This window comes from Poromitra crassiceps (genome assembly GCF_964638095.1).
Source record: "Poromitra crassiceps genome assembly, chromosome: 1".
Taxonomy (NCBI): domain Eukaryota; kingdom Metazoa; phylum Chordata; class Actinopteri; order Beryciformes; family Melamphaidae; genus Poromitra; species Poromitra crassiceps.
The window spans coordinates 46600537-46619302 of record NC_139623.1 but is presented as its reverse complement, the minus strand read 5'-3'; the positions used below and the strand labels follow the sequence as shown (position 1 = coordinate 46619302).

Genomic DNA, 18766 nt, shown 5'->3' with positions numbered 1-18766 from the left:
AGTAGAGCACTGCAATGACCTGGGTGTTGTCGAACCCATTTTCTTCAGAGAATATCTTGCATTCTGCATCCCATCTGGCAGGTGTGGGGGCTGCCTGCAACTAACAATTATTTTGTATTATTGATTAATCTGTCAATTATTTGCTTGACTAATCGATTAGTCGTTTGGTTTCTAAAATGTCAGAAAATGGTCAAAATGTAGATAGTTTCTCCCCCAAAGCCGAAGATGACATACTCAAATGTCTTCGTTTGTCCTGATCAGCAGTCCCACAATCCAAAGATAATCAGTTTACTGTCATAGACGATTAAAGAAACCAGAAAATATTCACATTTCAGAAGCTGGAACAAGAGACTTTAGTATCTTTTTCTTAAATTTTTTTTGTCTAAACGATTAATTGATTATTTATAAAAAAAAGTTGTAGATTAATTTTCTGTCGATTAATGGGCTAATCATTGCAGCTCTAGTGTGGGGTAGTTCCAGACCAACATCATCAAGCAGTTATCTTTATAGGCGTTGACTCATCACAGGGCATTAATTTATCCATGTCTGTCTCCACGATGAGGCCAGAGAGATGCTCTGCGCACTGCTATGATAATCCCCATTTCATAAGCGCCCATAATACACTCTCCAGACAGTTTTTTACCACATGATGTCATTTCACTGCGATAACTGGGACTTAGATGTTTCGAAGCTGCCAGATACAGTATTGCCGATGCTAAAATAAACACTATCTGACAGTGCTGGGATTATCTCTGAATGGGTCTGAAACGACTAAACAAAATCCAATTCCAAAGACTTATTAATAAAGGCTGGTCTAATTTCCTCATCTCCCATCTATCATTTTTGCAAGTAACTTTGCTTTCATGTGGTAGAAAATCATAAAAGACTACAACAGACACATGCAGTATCCTGAAGAAAACTGCAGGAATTGAAGCAGGAGGAGAGCACAACCTTGGGGACGGGGGTTTGAATTAGAAACAAATTGCAGGAATGAACGACGCAGCAGACACTAAGCAAAGACCTAATGCTACAAGATAGAAACACAAGCCCAGATGACAACATGAGCTGTGGCTGTGATCTGCCAGGCGCACTTCCCTTTGATTGTGCTCGTATACAGACAGAGCCATACATACAGCTTGTTTTTTGTGTGCCTCAGGTTTTCTCCAGGATCATCTTGGAGTCAGTGTCCATTGCCTTGAATACTTACCATCAGTCCATATCTGCTGCTCCACATGATGCAAGCGCTCCGCTGCTGCTGTTGGACTCAAGGCTGAAGATGAGGCACCACGCCTGGGCAGTTTGACACAATGTTCACCCCGCTGCCAGATGCCCCCCCAGGCCTTTGCGAGAAGATGAAGTTTGCAGATCGCTCTCCCCGCTCCCATGGAACGGCCCCGCACTGACGCCAGAGTCGCTTGGAGCTGAACCGCTGTGTGGAATGGTGGCTCCGCTCTGCAAACTGCACTGCTTCCTGAGGCGCGCTCAGCTGCTGCTGCTCTTCCTGGGCATCGCCTATCTGATGGCAGGCAGCATCCTCCTCCTGCAGCGCTCCAGCAGCAGCGTCAGGGGGTCCTCCCCGGCGAGCCTGCCACCCCTGCTGTCCCTGGCGGCGCCGCCCACCGCCCTGAGGGCCGCGGGGCTGGGTGGCGTGAGGGTGCGCTCCAGGTGGGCGGCGGCGCAGTCCGTGTCCGGCGCAGGGGGAGTCAGGCCGGGGAGACACGGGCCCACCTCCCGGAGCCTGGGGGTCCAGCACTTGCACCGCCGCTGGTTTCACAGTCTCCTGCCAGAGAGTCCCGAGCAGAGAGTCTCGCTCCACAGGAACAGCGGGCACAAAGGTGACTTTAACTATTGAGACGTAGCAGTCGTGTAGATCCATTCAGGAAAGTGCAGAGTACAAGTGAATAGTCGTGAGGTAGATTTATTTCCAAATTGAGGCCAAATTTACTGATACACAGTACTCTTGTAAATTTGTAGTACAAATGCTACTACTTAGCGTGGAAATCTGATGTGTTAAACCAGAGGTTCTCAAATGTTTTTCAGCCAAGGACCCCTTACAAGATAGAAAATATACCGGGGACCCCCTCATTCTGATTTGTGATTTTGGGCTAAGCTTAATTGTTTCCACAGTAACGTGCTTGACTTTAAATTTGATAGGTTTGTTATTAGAATGTAATCCATGAACCATTTTAGATTTAAAGCATAAACTATTTTCGTTGAACTATGAAGATTTTGCAAAAAAAAAAATTTTTTTTTTTTTATTACATTACATTTACATTACGTCATTTAGCAGACACTTTTGTTTTATCCAAAGCGACTTACAATATCACAATTTTTCAACAGTACAGAAAACCACTATGCAACACAATCAATGACAGCCAAGATATTTTGATAGACTAGCACCATGTAGGAAGTAGTTTGAGAAGGAATAAGTAACATGTCCGCGGACCCCCATTTGAGAACCACTGTGTTAAACAACAAGACACGACAGTGTTGGCTAGCTAACTCGATGCCGTGGTAGTTAACAAGGTGACATTATCGAGAAACAAAATTAATGAAATCAAAAACAGCTCAGATGATGAATCATATTGAATTCGGTTGACGGCCAACAACACTATTGTACATATATACGTCACCTGAAAGCCTGTACCAATGATGACCTGTGTGTATCAGTCTGTAGGTGGTATTGATGTGCACCTTTGCTGCAATTAAACTGAAGCAGATATCATTGAAAAAGTCGGGGAGGAAAGCTGACTCAGCTATAACAACACCCTGAGAGACCCATGGAGCAGTACAAAGCAGGATATGTGAGATAGAAATAACCCAATGAAGATTTCTTCACTGACACATTGGTTTTCCTTCTCAATAATATATGAGGTAGCAAATACACATGTTTATTTTCTATTTTGTGATCTACTTTTGGAGCTCTGAGGCCTGTACCACGAAGCAAGATTAGTGGCTTAGCGAGGTAACTTCAGGTTTAACCCTAGGTTTGCCATACCACGACGCTAGTTAACTTCTTACCGAGATAGATCACCATAGCAACTTATGCTCTACGGCTAACCTGCTTTGTAGCAGGTTAAGTTCTGAGGATAAGATCAAAACCCATGAAAGACCCACCTTCTTACCAATCAGCTCTCTGGAAACAGCGAGTCGCCATTCATATGGTCCCCATATGAAAAATACATTGCAATCAAATGAAAAAGAAAAAGAAAAAAGAAAAAAAAAACGCTCCTGTTGAATTAACTCATTGAGTGCCAATGACGACAATCGTCGTCAATTCGATTAGTGACGTAGAGTGCCAATGACGACGATTGTCGTCAATTGCGTTTTTTGACGGTGGGACGTGGATCAAAGCCTATTACATCTCCTATAAAAATATGGGAGCTATTGAAGGTGTATAACCTATTTTACAGACCCATTAGGTGGCGACAGTGCTCTCCAGATTAGAGAAAGGTCCGGAAAACAGCAGGAAAAAGCCCCGTGATGAAAGAGAAACCGCTCATGCTGCAGCCAGAGCCATATAGATGGCTCCGCAGGGCACCACACAACTACACCACGTCACTACATCAGAAAATATTAGCTTCAGACTCAGTGAATGTGCTTGAAATGCTTAATTTCACAAAAGGCGGAATAGCTCAGCTTCTAATTTGAAACGTCTCTTTTTGCTCAAAACAACCTATCTTCTCCGGCTCATAACTAAAGAACGGAAAATGGTATCAATAAACTTTTTTTTGCAGATGATAGAAGAGAGTCTCATCGTTCTTTGTGCATGTTCGGTGTTTACATAGTAATATCACACAATATTCTGTGGGCCTCGAGAAATCACTGAAAACGCTCTGAAACTCTGGCACTGGGAGCGTCCGTTCTCCAAAAGTGGCTGGCACTCAATGAGTTAATCAAGGACTGAAGCCTTGCACTTGTTGCAGGCTACATTTAAATTAAGCCCTATTTACCACTTTGGAATATGTTTTTATATATTCATTTTTGTGCTCTCAAGTAGGCTAGATACGTTTGACCCCGCCGATTGATTGCAGCTGAATGGTGAGTGGAGAAATATCACTAAACTGGCATAAAAAGGTTACATAAACGTCTCCAAAGCGCACAGTGCCGTGTGCGCAATGGAGATGAGGCTGATGTTGGGTTGGACATGGTCATACATGCTAGAATAGCCTACTACATCTAAGCAATTTAATATGGGATCGCCTGCACACAGATGATTCATATCTAGGCTACTCCTGCATTTTGCAGCTGCAACTGTGTTGCTTTTGGCCTGTATGATGTGATTAAACTTAATATTTCCAGCATAGTCATTGTATGAAATATGGAGATATGCGACTCTGCTGCCAATAGCCTATATGTGACCACAAAATAGGCTATATTTTATAAATAAAATCTATGCCCACACGTACCGTGTCGATTCAGTTCAGCAACCTTTTTTCATTTTATTATCATTATTTTTTTATTGATAGCCTATTAGCCTATATAGGAATTATTCCATCAGTGCGACCAAACACATGAGATCATTATTATTCATTGAGCCTAAATGGTCTAAAAACGCCTACGGATTTTGGAAATTTAGACTGAGATAGATTACACATTACTTCCACTCGCAAAAAAGACATGCAGGTTTTATTGAGTTTATTGAGAGGGTGAATTGAGCTGCTGTAGATACGTGGAGGCAGAAACCGCTCTTAAAAGAAATTACTGATGTGAATAAAAGTGGTAACTTTAGACAGTCATTCGGGAACAGACTAATAATATACAACGCAGATTTTGATTCTGACGTACAGTACATAGTAAAGCTTCACGATTTGAGCTTTGAATGAATGAGGAAATAGTCTGGCGCTGTAAAAGCTGTAGCAGTCCATATTGTATTGTGATTGGCTAGTTGTTAAAAACCACACCTCTTTTGCGGGCACGAGCTCCTGTGCACGGGCATTTTCATGTGCACACGCTCTCAACTTGATTAGAAAAACCTGGATCCACTTAACGAGTTGAGAACTACATTCGTGGTATGACTTAACTAGAATGGCAATTATCTGGTTTAGCCAAACCAGATCAAGGGACAGATCCTGGATCTGCTTATGCTACATTCGTGGTACAGCCTACTGGTGGCCTGGAGCCAGTGGTAACACACTTTTTTTTCCTTTTTGCAAGGGGCTTACATTTCACATTTATAAACAGACAATCATTAGAACATTTTGAACAGCTTCAATGTACATTTATGTGACATTTTGGACATGTGAGGGCTTTGGTTCCTGTAGATAACGGATGTTGCCCACTGATCCTCTCCGAATCAGCGAGGGATAAGGCAGGCAGGCACAAACAAAGTTTTTTATTAGATTTTTTTTAATGTTTTTGTTTTTAAGCAAAATTGTCAACATGAAGAATAATATAATTGCATATTTACACTTTAAAGTATTGCATAATACTTTAAAATGATGCATGGAGATTACTCTGTCCCTCTTTTGGGCGACTTTGCTGATATTCAACCAGCTTTGTATCATTACAACATCAGTAGTATAAAGAGCACATGAACCGGGTCTCAGAGAGGGTCAGGGACGTATCAGATTGAAAACAGAGTTTGCCTGAGATGAAAGAGGGTTGAGGGGCGGGCCGTATCGCGTCGATGATTTGATTTGTCAGTTATTTTGTATGTTGCATACTTATCGGCGAAGTATATTAACATTTATGGGCTAGAAAATCTGCCCAGGTTACAGGCACTAGGCGGCCATCTTGCCTGCAGAATTTTCTCCTCGAAATGAAGATTGATTGACAGCTGCCATGTCGTAATATGATTGGTTGAAATGGGGTAGAAATTTGATAGTTCTTCGTTACGTCAGCATACTGTACATTACTGTAAATTTGATTTTTGTGATTTTTTTTTGCATACATTATTAAATAGGTGCACTCAGTGCCCAATTCAGCCTCCCTCTTTTTGAAGCCTATGCGGAAATTGCATTCTTTCAAATGGCCAGTGGGGAGCGCAGTTTGTGTAGCACTCCCCAGGAACATCCATTCAACTCTATGGGAAACGAGCCAACTTCTCTCTTGGTCTATGTCTTAAATAAACACTTTCCAAATGAGTTTATGGTCTGAAAAAACAATTTCAAGTATTTTTCACGTCCTCCGTTTTCTAAATTATAGCCCCATTTCGAGGAAAATAGGCAGTGGCGTGCCTGACCAAGTTGGTGCCCTAGGCAAGATTTTTGCTGGTGCCCCCCCCCCCCCCCCTCACCCAAAGAAAATATAATAAAAATTATATCGTAGCTAATCCACCACTGCAGTGCAGGCTCAGAATGGCCCTTCCCCAGTGGCGCTGGAAGTACTGTTAGGTAGGGGGTGCTGTAAGAAAATTTGACGTTTTTTGGACTTTCATCCATACTTAGAAGAATATTTAATTTTAAATTAACATTAGGATTATACTGTTGTGATGTCATTATTCAGTATCTTCTCCTTTTCTCACTCACTTTCATGTAAGCACCTGCTCTCCCTTTAGTCGTTTTACACTACAACAGACAGCAACACAGGCATAAACACTGAACTTATTATTATTATTATGGAAAACCAGATTATGATGAAAATCAAACACTTTTGAAGAGAGAGTGTATGAAATAAGATTAGAGCTGGGAAGCACAAACTGTTTTTTAATGCATATTGTTGGTGATATAAACACAAGACAGCCAAATCCAACAATTTCGAAAATCCCATTTCTTGCCACTAGGGGGTGCTGCAGCACCCTCAGCACCCACCTTCCAGCTCCCTTCCCCCACTCTGGGAAAAAGCTCAGAGCAGGTAGAAGGGGGCGCGGCCGCGCAGGGGGTGGGGTGGTATGGATTAGGGACCATGGTGAAAGTGCTGCAGCCCAGGCAGCCAGAAAGGCAGAATTAGAAAAATGATTTCACTATTATTTAAAGACTTAAGACGTTGTGCTGCTTATTTTTTTGTCTACTATTGTAAAATAATAGTAGACCTATTATCATGAAAAAGTATTTAAAAAAAAAAAAAAAAAAAAAAAAAAAAAAATTACCCTCTCTGGCGCCTCTAACGACTCAAGCGCCCTTAGCATTTGCCTAGTTCGCCTAATGGACGGCACGCCACTGAAAATAGGCGATATACTTCGGATAATGAGAACAGTAATACTTCCCCCCGCACCTCAGTTATAAAGTTTAGAATTTGGCCATAGATATAATAAGTATAATAGCAGTTTACTGTACCTTGTGGAGGCTTAGGCATCTAGCAGGCTGGAGGCTCACACCAGGCTCACACCACACCATGGTCTCTTGGCCAGGCCCCGGACAAGACGGTCGGCTGGCTGGACTGCTACTCGCCTATACCTCCGGGCTAAAAGTTATTATATATTTTGTTTTCCTGGACCATTTCACCACTGCAACCAGCCAGCCAGCGAGTGAGCAAGCTAGCAACCAGAAGCGAACAACAAGATGGGAAACTCCCCCGGCAGCCGCTAGGGGCAGCCGCCCCCTCTCCCCGTACTTCTGTGTAGAATTAATCCATTCAACAAATCAACGATGAGCAGGAAGCGGGAGATTCAAGCCTCATTTTCTGGTGTCAAATCCCAATCAGCTCGCATTGTCCATTATATTTACTATCTATGGGTGCACTGAATACCCATGTATGTAAACTACTACATTTTTGGGTTCAGCTCGTCTTTAACTTCCATCTTGCCTGGTCAGAGAGCTCCCCGTTCATTCACAGAACTTCCTGTTCCATATGATGTCATTTGGAGTAGTTTTGCCATGGTGTCACTATCACGATCACTATCACGATCACCAGGCGCGGACTGCATAATCGGGCACGTCGGGCAAATGCCCGGTGGCCTGGCCTGGCCTGGCCTGAAAAAAAAAATTTTTTTGGTGTGTGCCCGTGCCGTCAGGCCACTCACTGAACATATAGCCTATATATATATATATTGTGCCTGCAGTCAGGCCACTCACTGAACAGCAGGCCAGGCAGGCCACTGAGGCCAGTAGTGTTCCTATTTGCGCGGATAGCAGCAGGCAGGAATTAGTTAACTTGTCAGTCAGACTCGTCCCAGCCCAGGCCACTTGAGGTGAGTCACACAAACAGACACATGATGATATAATGCAGTATGCACGATCTGATCACTCTTCCTTAAATAAAGTTTGCTGTGAAGCGTTTGTACAGAGGCATGTTTTTGGTTTTACTTCTTCATATTATACTTGCAGTTATCTAGGCAATGTTGATGTTTCTATTAGTGAACAAATAGGTAACATGTATCATCGCGTTAGCATTATATTCACTAAATCTTGCTTCAAACGACCCAAATTTCGCGCCATGGAGCTTCCGTCGGCGGCGCGCGCGCGTCGGCCCGTATTGACCTGGCCTGCTTGGTAGAAATGCCCGGCCTGAATTATGATCCCAGTCCGCCCCTGACGATCACTATCATTATCACTATCATTATGCTCTCTCTACCTTCATTCACAGAACTCCCTGCACTAAATTAGTCATATGAGTCATTTGGTGCAGGAAGTACTGCAAAGGAACGGGGAGCTCTCGGTCCAGGGAAGATGGAGGGAAGTTCAACATTGTTCATTTGCACTACTAGGCATCTCGCGTGCTACGCGCTCGATTCCTAGGCTTGCCCGCCCTGCAGCTCGCTGAGCTGGCCCTGCAGCTCGCATACGCAGCTCAGCCACTGTGCGGCCTCACCCGCAGCTTGGCTGCTGCGTGGCTGCTGCGTGGCCTCGCCTGCTGTATTGGCTCACCCGCACGGGTGCTCCTTACACTTCCTGAAAGTTTCAGCCCGATCACACGTAAAACGGCATAGCTGTGGCCGGACAGGAATGAGTCATATGAGTAATTTGGTGCAGGAAGTTCTGCGAATGAACAGGGAGCTCTCGGTCCAGAGAAGATGGAGGAGGGAAGTTAAACATTGTTCATTTGCATTAAACTACAGATTTTGTAATGATGCATAGCTGGTTGAAAATGTCACCCTTTAAGTGCTTTTGCTATTTTGCTCAAATGAAAGTACTGAATGGACTCACAAGTTGGTGAAGGCCACTACTAACATGCAGCGTCACCAGCAGGATGCTTTCGTGTGATGAGAGCTCTTGACCCTTCTTCTCATCATTCAGTACATCAGCAATACAAATGAGAGACGCTGGAGGAAGCCATTCTCTCACTAACTGCCAACTGACAAAAGCATAACCCTAATAATGATGATGCTGAATGAAATCAGCCAGGGTTTATTTTGCCGTGCGAGCTAGAGGAGCTGTTTTTATTGGAAGGTTTTCAAAATATGGTTTCCGAAAGAAACTACTATTGGTGGGACCATTCATTAACTCCTTTCGCCTCCTATTTATCAGTGAAATATCACACCAGAGTAAGATATCACTCGCTAATTATTTTTCTAAAAGGGTCTAAACATCATTTCTACCCTAGACTGAGAGTACAAAGGCAGGCACTGGTCAAATATTTTGGAAAGGATGCTATTCGAGTACAAATGTACAAATAAGGTGCTATATCAATGCAAATAAGGTTTTAATGAGCTAGCCAAGGTTTTGCAGACATACCCATCCTCCAAATCACCACCATCCCTTGTTGTTTTCCACAGCTCCTATCCTTTGCTACCAGGCAGCACATTGGAACCTTGTTTATCTAAATCACACAGTTAAATTGGCTGGTCCTCCAAAGGGGTGCAACGAGGCGGGGGAAGAATAGGGAAACAGAGAATAGCATAAAACAACTTTGTGTACTAGCCTGGTACAAGCATAAAGGGCTAAATCTCAAATCACAAGACTACTCCTTTCTATCCTCCTTTGTATGTTTTGCTATATCACAAGTTTATTTTTAATCTCTGACTAATTTGACACATATAGCAGTACATACCCCAATGGAACATTTTGTATGGGCATTCCCAAAACATTTTAAAATGTTCAGAGATTCAGGAGCCCGGGCATTTTGGGTCTTTCAACATCAGACACCCAACCCTATAGACCCCTTATACAGCTTGTCAACATTGAGCTGCGCGCGCATCGTGTAGGCAAAAAGCCGTCAGTCCAGCATTGACAGACAGTGGGAACTGTGTGAAAGCCCCGCTGTCAGGACTGCTCTGTGCCCATCTGCAACACACAGTTATATTTTAGTTTTAAAATGCAGTTCTCGGCTTACTACCACAGCTTATCGCCTAGTGATAAGCAATGTTATGCATCGAAATTAACGTTGTTTAATGGGATATGTCTTACAGACCCATACGCACTGGCGCTGTCAATTGGCCAAGCCTATGGCCAGCAATACATATCGTGTATTCCTTTATAACTGGGGATAGCGTAGATAATTATTCTGTAACTTGCAAAGATATATTGTTATGTTGATAATGCACACAACTCAATAATGACATTATGTAACGTTACTTGGTCCGTTAACTAACCGAGCGATGTTGAGCAGCCTACAGTTTCAGGCAGCTTACCTGATTATGAAGAGCACTACAAAGTCAGGCATTTTTAATGATGTCCTCGTTCCAATCAGTTCAACTCAATAATTACATTATTTAACGTTACTTGGTTGTTAACTAACCGAGCGATGTGGCTGCAGCCTACTACAGTTTACCTGATATGAAATGAGCGAGCACTGCAAAGTCGGGCATTTTTAACGATTTCCTCTTTCGGCTTGCAACCAAAGACACTTACGGTTAGCATTAAAAAGCAGTATGAGTTGACGGGATTCGGTAAAACTTTAGTCCTTGCTTTGTAGATAGTGTAACAGACTGTTCAGTGTTGTGTTGTGTTCTATTGCGTGTGTGCGAGGCTGTGTATGTTCCCTCGAGTTGCGTAGAACAGGATATGTGGGGAGAATTAGGTGAATTATAACGTTACAGCCTGGCTCTATCGTTTATTATTTTATTAACCAAGTGTGAATAGGCGGACCCGAATACTCTCCTACAATAGCTTTCCGATTCTGGCATCCCACTGTACAACACGAAGACATATCTAGCTCGAATAGTTTTCGGGCGACTGGAAAACTACTTGACAGGGCTGCGCGGAGTCTGTCTTTCTGCCTCCGTCTTGCGCATCTGACGCTACTTGTTGTCATTGTGACGTAGGCGTATAATTGGTCTATAGACCCCTTATACAGCTTGTCAACATTGAGCTGCGCGCGCAAAAAGCCGTCAGTCCAGCATTGACAGACAGTGGGAACCGTTACTTGTTCCGTTAACTAACCGAGCGATGTTGAGCAGCCTACAGTTTCAGGCAGCTTACCTGATTATGAAGAGCACTACAAAGTCGGGCATTTTTAATGATGTCCTCGTTCCAATCAGTTCAACTCAATAATTACATTATTTAACGTTACTTGGTTGTTAACTAACCGAGCGATGTGGCTGCAGCCTACTACAGTTTACCTGATATGAAATGAGCGAGCACTGCAAAGTCGGGCATTTTTAACGATTTCCTCTTTCGGCTTGCAACCAAAGACACTTACGGTTAGCATTAAAAAGCAGTATGAGTTGACGGGATTCGGTAAAACTTTAGTCCTTGCTTTGTAGATAGTGTAACAGACTGTTCAGTGTTGTGTTGTGTTCTATTGCGTGTGTGCGAGGCTGTGTATGTTCCCTCGAGTTGCGTAGAACAGGATATGTGGGGAGAATTAGGTGAATTATAACGTTACAGCCTGGCTCTATCGTTTATTATTTTATTAACCAAGTGTGAATAGGCGGACCCGAATACTCTCCTACAATAGCTTTCCGATTCTGGCATCCCACTGTACAACACGAAGACATATCTAGCTCGAATAGTTTTCGGGCGACTGGAAAACTACTTGACAGGGCTGCGCGGAGTCTGTCTTTCTGCCTCCGTCTTGCGCATCTGACGCTACTTGTTGTCATTGTGACGTAGGCGTATAATTGGTCTATAGGCCACCCTGTTGGGGTCTTTCTGACCCCGCCTTGTGTCCAACTAGCATGTCAACACTTTTGATTCACAGTCATCTTGAGGCCCTCTCTACAGCCTCTATGGTGTCTAGGGAAGAAGTGCGTGTTCTCTGGCATGATTCCCACTCTCAGGAAGAGCTCGGAATCGTTTAGCCGCATTTTCAGCAGCAACAAATGGCTTCATAATTACAGCGCTGCCTGCGGGTATGAGTTCATTGACCACTACGACTCCTTCTGGAAATCGCCCCGCCTGTACAAACTGGATAATCTCCACCCTAGCAATATAGGAATTGCAGTACTGGCTGCAAATATCTCATGTCACCTAAAGCTAGCCACGACCCCTCCGGCCTGACTGCACGAGAATCCCCTCAGACTGGTCACTTCTGGTCAGACTCAGCGAAGCCCTCCACTCTGTACAAACCTCAGCTCTAGCTCCCCCTCATGGCCTGGCGGGCTCATTACACCCACCTCACCTCTACCCTTCCCTATCACAACTGGTGTCTCCTATTCAATTCCTGTCCACATCACTGTAAAAAATAACTTTTCACCCACCCCGTTTTTTAGACATGGCAGTAACCCTGAAAACTTTTCATCTTTAAAAAATGTCAATACTCCTCTTATTATCTCCGGTGGTCTCTGGAATTGCCAATCAGCAGTAAATAAAACCGATATAATCTCCTGTCACGCCCTCTCTCAATCTCTCCTCTTTCTCGCCCTCACGGAAACCTGGATTATTCCAGAAAATACTGCCACCCCAGCTGCTCTCTCCTCTGCCTTTTCATTCTCACACACCCCCCGAGCCTCTGGCCGAGGGGGGGGCACTGGGCTTCTTATATCACCTAAATGGACATACACAGTCACCCCTCTTTCCCATCTCTCTCTTTCCTCCTTCGAAGCTCACTCTGTCACTGTATCCCTACCCATTAAACTTAGCATCATAGTCATTTACCGCCCACCTGGTCAGCTTGGTGATTTTCTAGAGCAATTAGACACCCTCCTCTCCATATATCCTGAAGATGCCACACCACTCATCCTGTTAGGTGACTTCAATATCCCGGCCACGACACTTCAGACCTCTTTGTTCACTAGTTTTTTCTCATCTTTTGATCTCTCTCTGTCCCTATCTCCTCCCACTCATAAAGCCGGAAATCTGCTCGACCTTGTTTTCTCACGCTCTTGCTGCACTTCCAACCTCACTGTCACTCCGCTCCCCGTATCAGATCACCATTTTGTAACCTTCTCCCTTCCCATCTCTCTCCCCATTCCCCCCCCTGCACCCACTCACAACATCACCACTCGGCGTAACCTACAAACCCTCTCACCCTCAGCCCTCTCTTCTACTGTTCTCTCCATCCTTCCCTCAGTGGAGCAATTCTCCTGTCTCTCCACCAACCTAGCCTCCGCTGCACTTCTTTCCTCTCTCTCCTCCGCTCTCGACTCCCTCTGTCCCCTCATCACCAAACCTGCCAGAACCTCCCCTCCTGCTCCTTGGCTGTCCAGGGCTCTGCCTACCAGTCGTGCTGAGCTTCGGGCAGCCGAGCGAAAATGGAAAAAGTCTCTTCTCCCCACTGACCTCTCTGCCTACCACCTCCTCCATTCAAATTTCACCTCTTCTATCTCAGCTGCTAAGTCCTCTTTCTACATCTCAGAAAGCCAGTCTTCCGCCTCAAACCCTAGTAAACTGTTTTCTACTTTTTCCACTCTTCTCAACCCTCCACCCCCTCCCCCCCCCCCTTCCCTCACTGCCGACGATTTCATGACCTTCTTCACCAAGAAGGTAGATGACATCAGCTCTGCTTTCCCCCCTCCAGTCACCAACAGCAGTTTCTCCGTCACCAGCACACACTCTCCGACCCCCCCCCACTGGTCTTGCCTCCTTCTGTCCCCTCTCCCCTGAAGATGTACTCAAACTTATTATGTCCAACCGTGCTACCTCCTGCCCCCTCGATCCTATCCCCTCCTCTCTCCTCCAGGCTATCTCCTCTGATATTTCCAATTTTCTCACTTCCTTCATCAATTCATCCTTGTCCTCTGGTTCTGTTCCCACTCTCCTCAAGACCGCTAGAGTCAAACCACTTCTCAAAAAACCTTCTCTAGACCCCTCCACCACCCATAGCTACCGTCCCGTGTCCCTTCTCTCCTTCATATCCAAAACCCTCGAACGTGCAGTCTCAGATCAACTCTCACTTTATCTCTCCCAGAACAATCTATTAGATCCTCTACAATCAGGTTTCAAGCCATATCACTCCACCGAGACAGCCCTCCTCTCAGTCACTCATGCCTTACATTCTGCCAAATCCTCATCCCTCTCCTCTGTCCTTGTTCTTCTAGATCTATCAGCAGCTTTTGACACCGTAAATCACCAAATCCTTCTCTCTACTCTCTCTCACCTGGGTATTTCTGGTTCTGCACTTTCTTGGTTTACTTCTTATCTTTCTGATCGCTCATACCAGGTGTTATGGCGAGGTGCCCTTTCTCGACCCTCCACTCTTACCACTGGTGTACCCCAGGGCTCAGTCCTGGGCCCTTTCCTTTTTCTTCTGTACATCAGATCGCTCGGCCATGTGATAGCCTCTCACGGTTTCTCTTACCATTGTTACGCCGATGACACACAACTTTTCCTTTCTTTCCCCCCCTCTGACACCCAAATTGTAGCCCGCCTTGCCTCCTGCCTCAATGACATTGCAGCCTGGATGTCCGCACACCATCTCAAATTGAACATTGACAAAACTGAGCTCCTCTTCCTCCCGGCTAAAGACTGTCCTCTCAGTGACCTCTCCATCTCCATTGAAAACACTACCATACTGCCCTCTCAAACAGTTAAAAACCTCCGCGTAATGCTTGATAACCAGCTATCTAACTCAGCCTTCATCGCAGCCACTGCCCGCGCCTGCAGATTTTCACTCTATAACATCCGTAGGATTCGGTCCTGTCTCTCAGTAGAGGCGACTCAACTCCTGGTCCAGGCATTGGTTTTCTCCCGCATGGATTATTGCAATGTTCTGTTGGCCGGGTTACCTGGTTCTGCTATCCGACCTCTTCAACTAATTCAAAACTCTGCAGCCCGTCTGGTGTATAACCTGCCCAAATTCTCTCACGTCACTCACCTCCTCCATAAACTCCATTGGCTTCCCATCCTTTCACGCATCAGATTCAAGTCTCTGGTACTGGCTTACAGGGCACTCCACCGGTCAGCCCCTATGTATCTACAGTCCATGGTTAAGCTCCAACCATTGCATAGCTCTCTCCGTACCTCCACCCGTCCTGTCCGTCTAGCCCCTCCATCAATCTGCGGACCTGGGGGTCGCTCATCTAGATCCCGACTCTTTTCCTCTTTAGCGCCACAATGGTGGAATGAGCTCCCCCTTTCGGTCAGTTCAGCTGAAACACTGCCTATTTTCCGTCGTAGACTAAAGACTCACCTATTTGGACTATATTTTGGCCCTTCCGGATCAGACCTTTCTTAAGTGCTACTTTTCAGTTGTCGATTGTTCACCGTGCTTATTGTTTGCTGTGTCTTTATAAGTGATACTTTTATAAGTGTTTGTTGTTTTTTACCTTGTTCATTGCTTGATATATTTTTCTGTATTGTTGCTGATAATGTGTATTCTTTGATTGTATATTGTACTGCACTGTATTGTATTGCATTGTAAGTCGCTTTGGACAAAAGCGTCTGCTAAATGACATAAAGTAAAGTAAAGTAAAGTGTCTGTGTAGCCCCTTTTCGGAACTGTTTTCGGGGCATATGACGTGATCATCTCCCCTCCACAGTCCCTTATGAGACAGTGGACTTGTAGAAACTGCTTGAGGTGTTGGTTAAAGGTATAGCCTCAGCAAGTGGGGCATCGGTGAGAATGAGGAGGACCAGAGGAACATATGCCAAGGGTTTTATTTAGACAGATTCCTTGGTGTGTGATGGAATATCCGACAGGTGTAGATTGATGTAAACAGATGATACAGATGATTTTACCTAAACACAAAAAGGTATTAACAAAGGTTTCAAACAAACAAGGGAAAACATTCAACTGTAAAGTAATAATACATCTAATTCAAATATACAAAAGGAAATAACTAACTATAACAAGACTTACTGGCAATGATGCATCTGCACATTGGTGAACATCAAGGGAAGGCCAAAGCAGCCTCCTCCACTGCTGTCTGGAGCCTACTGAGCCTCACCCAATCAGCCGTCCTTTATTGAGCCCAGGTGCGGCCCAATCAGGGCCCCAGGTGTGGCTGATTGGGTGAGGCTGAGCTGATGGGGGGATTTTGTACAGCCGCCCCTCAAATATACCATTATATTTGATAAATAAACTCAGGTCAGGGTCCAGAAAATCCAGGGTTAGCTGTAGGAGGAAAGGCTGCCATACATCACCCAAGGGAGATGGGCGTCCCGCCGCCCCATGAAAAACAAGTTTTGGGTTCACAGGCTGGTCAGGCAGGATGGCTGAAGGGCACCACGGGTCCGGAGGGCGTCCAGGGGGCAGGCCAGTAGGGTGGAGCAACCCTGGACGATGGCCCAGACGCTGATGACACAGGTAGCAGCACCCTTCCGGAGGCCGACCTGGATGCTGGTGGTGGAATGGTGCCACGGTAGGTCGGCGCCGAGGGATGGGTGCCAAGGGAGCGGCTGGAGGTGCGGGGGCCACCCGAGCAGGAGGTCTAGGGGGCACTGGGGCTAGAGCCGGGGGGGCCACCGGTGCAGGGGGCACCGGGACTGGTGCCAGGGGGGCCACCAGGGCTGGCGGTGCAGGGGGCACCGGAACTGACGGTGCGGGGGGCACCGGTACTGGCAGTGCAGGGGGCACTGGGACTGGAGCCAGGGGGCCCACTGGGACTGGCGGTGCGGGGGGCACCGGAACTGGCAGTGCGGGGGGCACCGGAACTGGCAGTGCGGGGGGCACTGGGACTGGAGCCAGGGGGGCCACCGGATCTGGCAGTGCGGGGGGCACTGGGACTGGAGCCAGGGGGGCCACCGGGACTGGCGGTGCGGGGGGCACCGGGACTGGCAGCGCAGGGGGCACTGGGACTAGAGCCAGGGGGGCCACCGGGACTGGCGGTGCGGGGGGCACCGGAACTGGCAGTGCGGGGGGCACTGGGACTGGAGCCAGGGGGGCCACCGGGACTGGCGGTGCGGGGGGCACCGGGACTGGCAGTGCAGGGGGCACTGGGACTAGAGCCAGGGGGGCCACCGGGACTGGCGGTGCGGGGGGCACCGGAACTGGCAGTGCGGGGGGCACTGGGACTGGAGCCAGGGGGGCCACCGGGACTGGCGGTGCGGGGGGCACCGGGACTGGCAGTGCAGGGGGCACTGGGACTAGAGCCAGGGGGGCCACCGGGACTGGCGGTGCGGGGGGCACCGGAACTGGCAGTGCGGGGGGCACTGGGACTGGAGCCAGGGGGGCCACCGGGACTGGCGGTGCGGGGGGCACCGGGACTGGCAGTGCAGGGGGCACTGGGACTAGAGCCAGGGGGGCCACCGGGACTGGCGGTGCGGGGGGCACCGGAACTGGCAGTGCGGGGGGCACTGGGACTGGAGCCAGGGGGGCCACCGGGACTGGCGGTGCGGGGGGCACCGGGACTGGCAGTGCAGGGGGCACTGGGACTAGAGCCAGGGGGGCCACCGGGACTGGCGGTGCGGGGGGCACCGGAACTGGCAGTGCGGGGGGCACTGGGACTGGAGCCAGGGGGGCCACCGGGACTGGCGGTGCGGGGGGCACCGGGACTGGCAGTGCAGGGGGCACTGGGACTAGAGCCAGGGGGGCCACCGGGACTGGCGGTGCGGGGGGCACCGGAACTGGCAGTGCGGGGGGCACTGGGACTGGAGCCAGGGGGGCCACCGGGACTGGCGGTGCGGGGGGCACCGGGACTGGCAGTGCAGGGGGCACTGGGACTAGAGCCAGGGGGGCCACCGGGACTGGCGGTGCGGGGGGCACCGGAACTGGCAGTGCGGGGGGCACTGGGACTGGAGCCAGGGGGGCCACCGGGACTAGCAGTGCGGGGGGCACTGGGACTGGTGGTGCGGGGGGCACCGGGACTGGCAGTGCGGGGGGCACTGGGACTGGAGCCAGGGGGGCCACCGGGACTGGCGGTGCGGGGGGCACCGGGACTGGAGCCAGGGGGGCCACCGGGACTGGCGGTGCGGGGGGCACCGGAACTGGCAGTGCGGGGGGCACTGGGACTGGAGCCAGGGGGGCCACCGGGACTGGCGGTGCGGGGGGCACCGGGACTGGCAGTGCAGGGGGCACTGGGACTAGAGCCAGGGGGGCCACCGGGACTGGCGGTGCGGGGGGCACCGGAACTGGCAGTGCGGGGGGCACTGGGACTGGAGCCAGGGGGGCCACCCCAGGAAGGTAATTACCATATTGGTAAGCCTGGTGGTCATAACGTTGTTGGAGTTGCCTTACTTGGGCTGGCCAACCTAGGGGTGCTGGGCCTACCTGCATAGGATCAGTTGCCGGGGCCCACTGGAATGGAAAAGGCGCTAGCGGAACCTGGAATGAAGGAGGCACCTGGAGCAGAGGAGGTGCAGGTGGCACCTGGAGCTGTGAAGGTGCGGGGAGCACCTGGTACTGATGAGGTGCGGGGAGCACCTGAGGCGGAGGAGGTGCAGGGAGCACCTGAGGCTGAGGAGGCGCCTGGAACAGCTGAGGCGGAGCAGGTGGCGCAGGGAGCACCTGAGGCTGAGGAGGTGCAGGGAGCACCTGAGGCTGAGGAGGCGCCTGGAACAGCTGAGGCGGAGGAGGTGGTGCAGGGAGCACCCGAGGCTGAGGAGGAGGTGCAGGGAGCACCTGAGGCTGAGGAGGCGCCTGGAACAGCTGAGGCGGAGGCGCAGGGAGCACCTGAGGCTGAGGAGGT

General features: G+C 48.5%; 1 protein-coding gene across 1 annotated transcript in view; it reads left to right on the top strand.

Moving 5' to 3' along the window:
- Positions 1-1438: 1438 nt before the first annotated feature.
- The window catches only part of wscd1b (WSC domain containing 1b), a gene marked incomplete at both ends in the record, with an annotated part of 45768 nt that continues 28440 nt past the window's right edge, over positions 1439-18766 (top strand). Inside the window, one exon of the mRNA XM_083640531.1 lies at positions 1439-1835. Coding sequence (XP_083496657.1) covers positions 1439-1835 — 397 coding nt within the window. The remainder of the gene's footprint in view (positions 1836-18766) is intronic.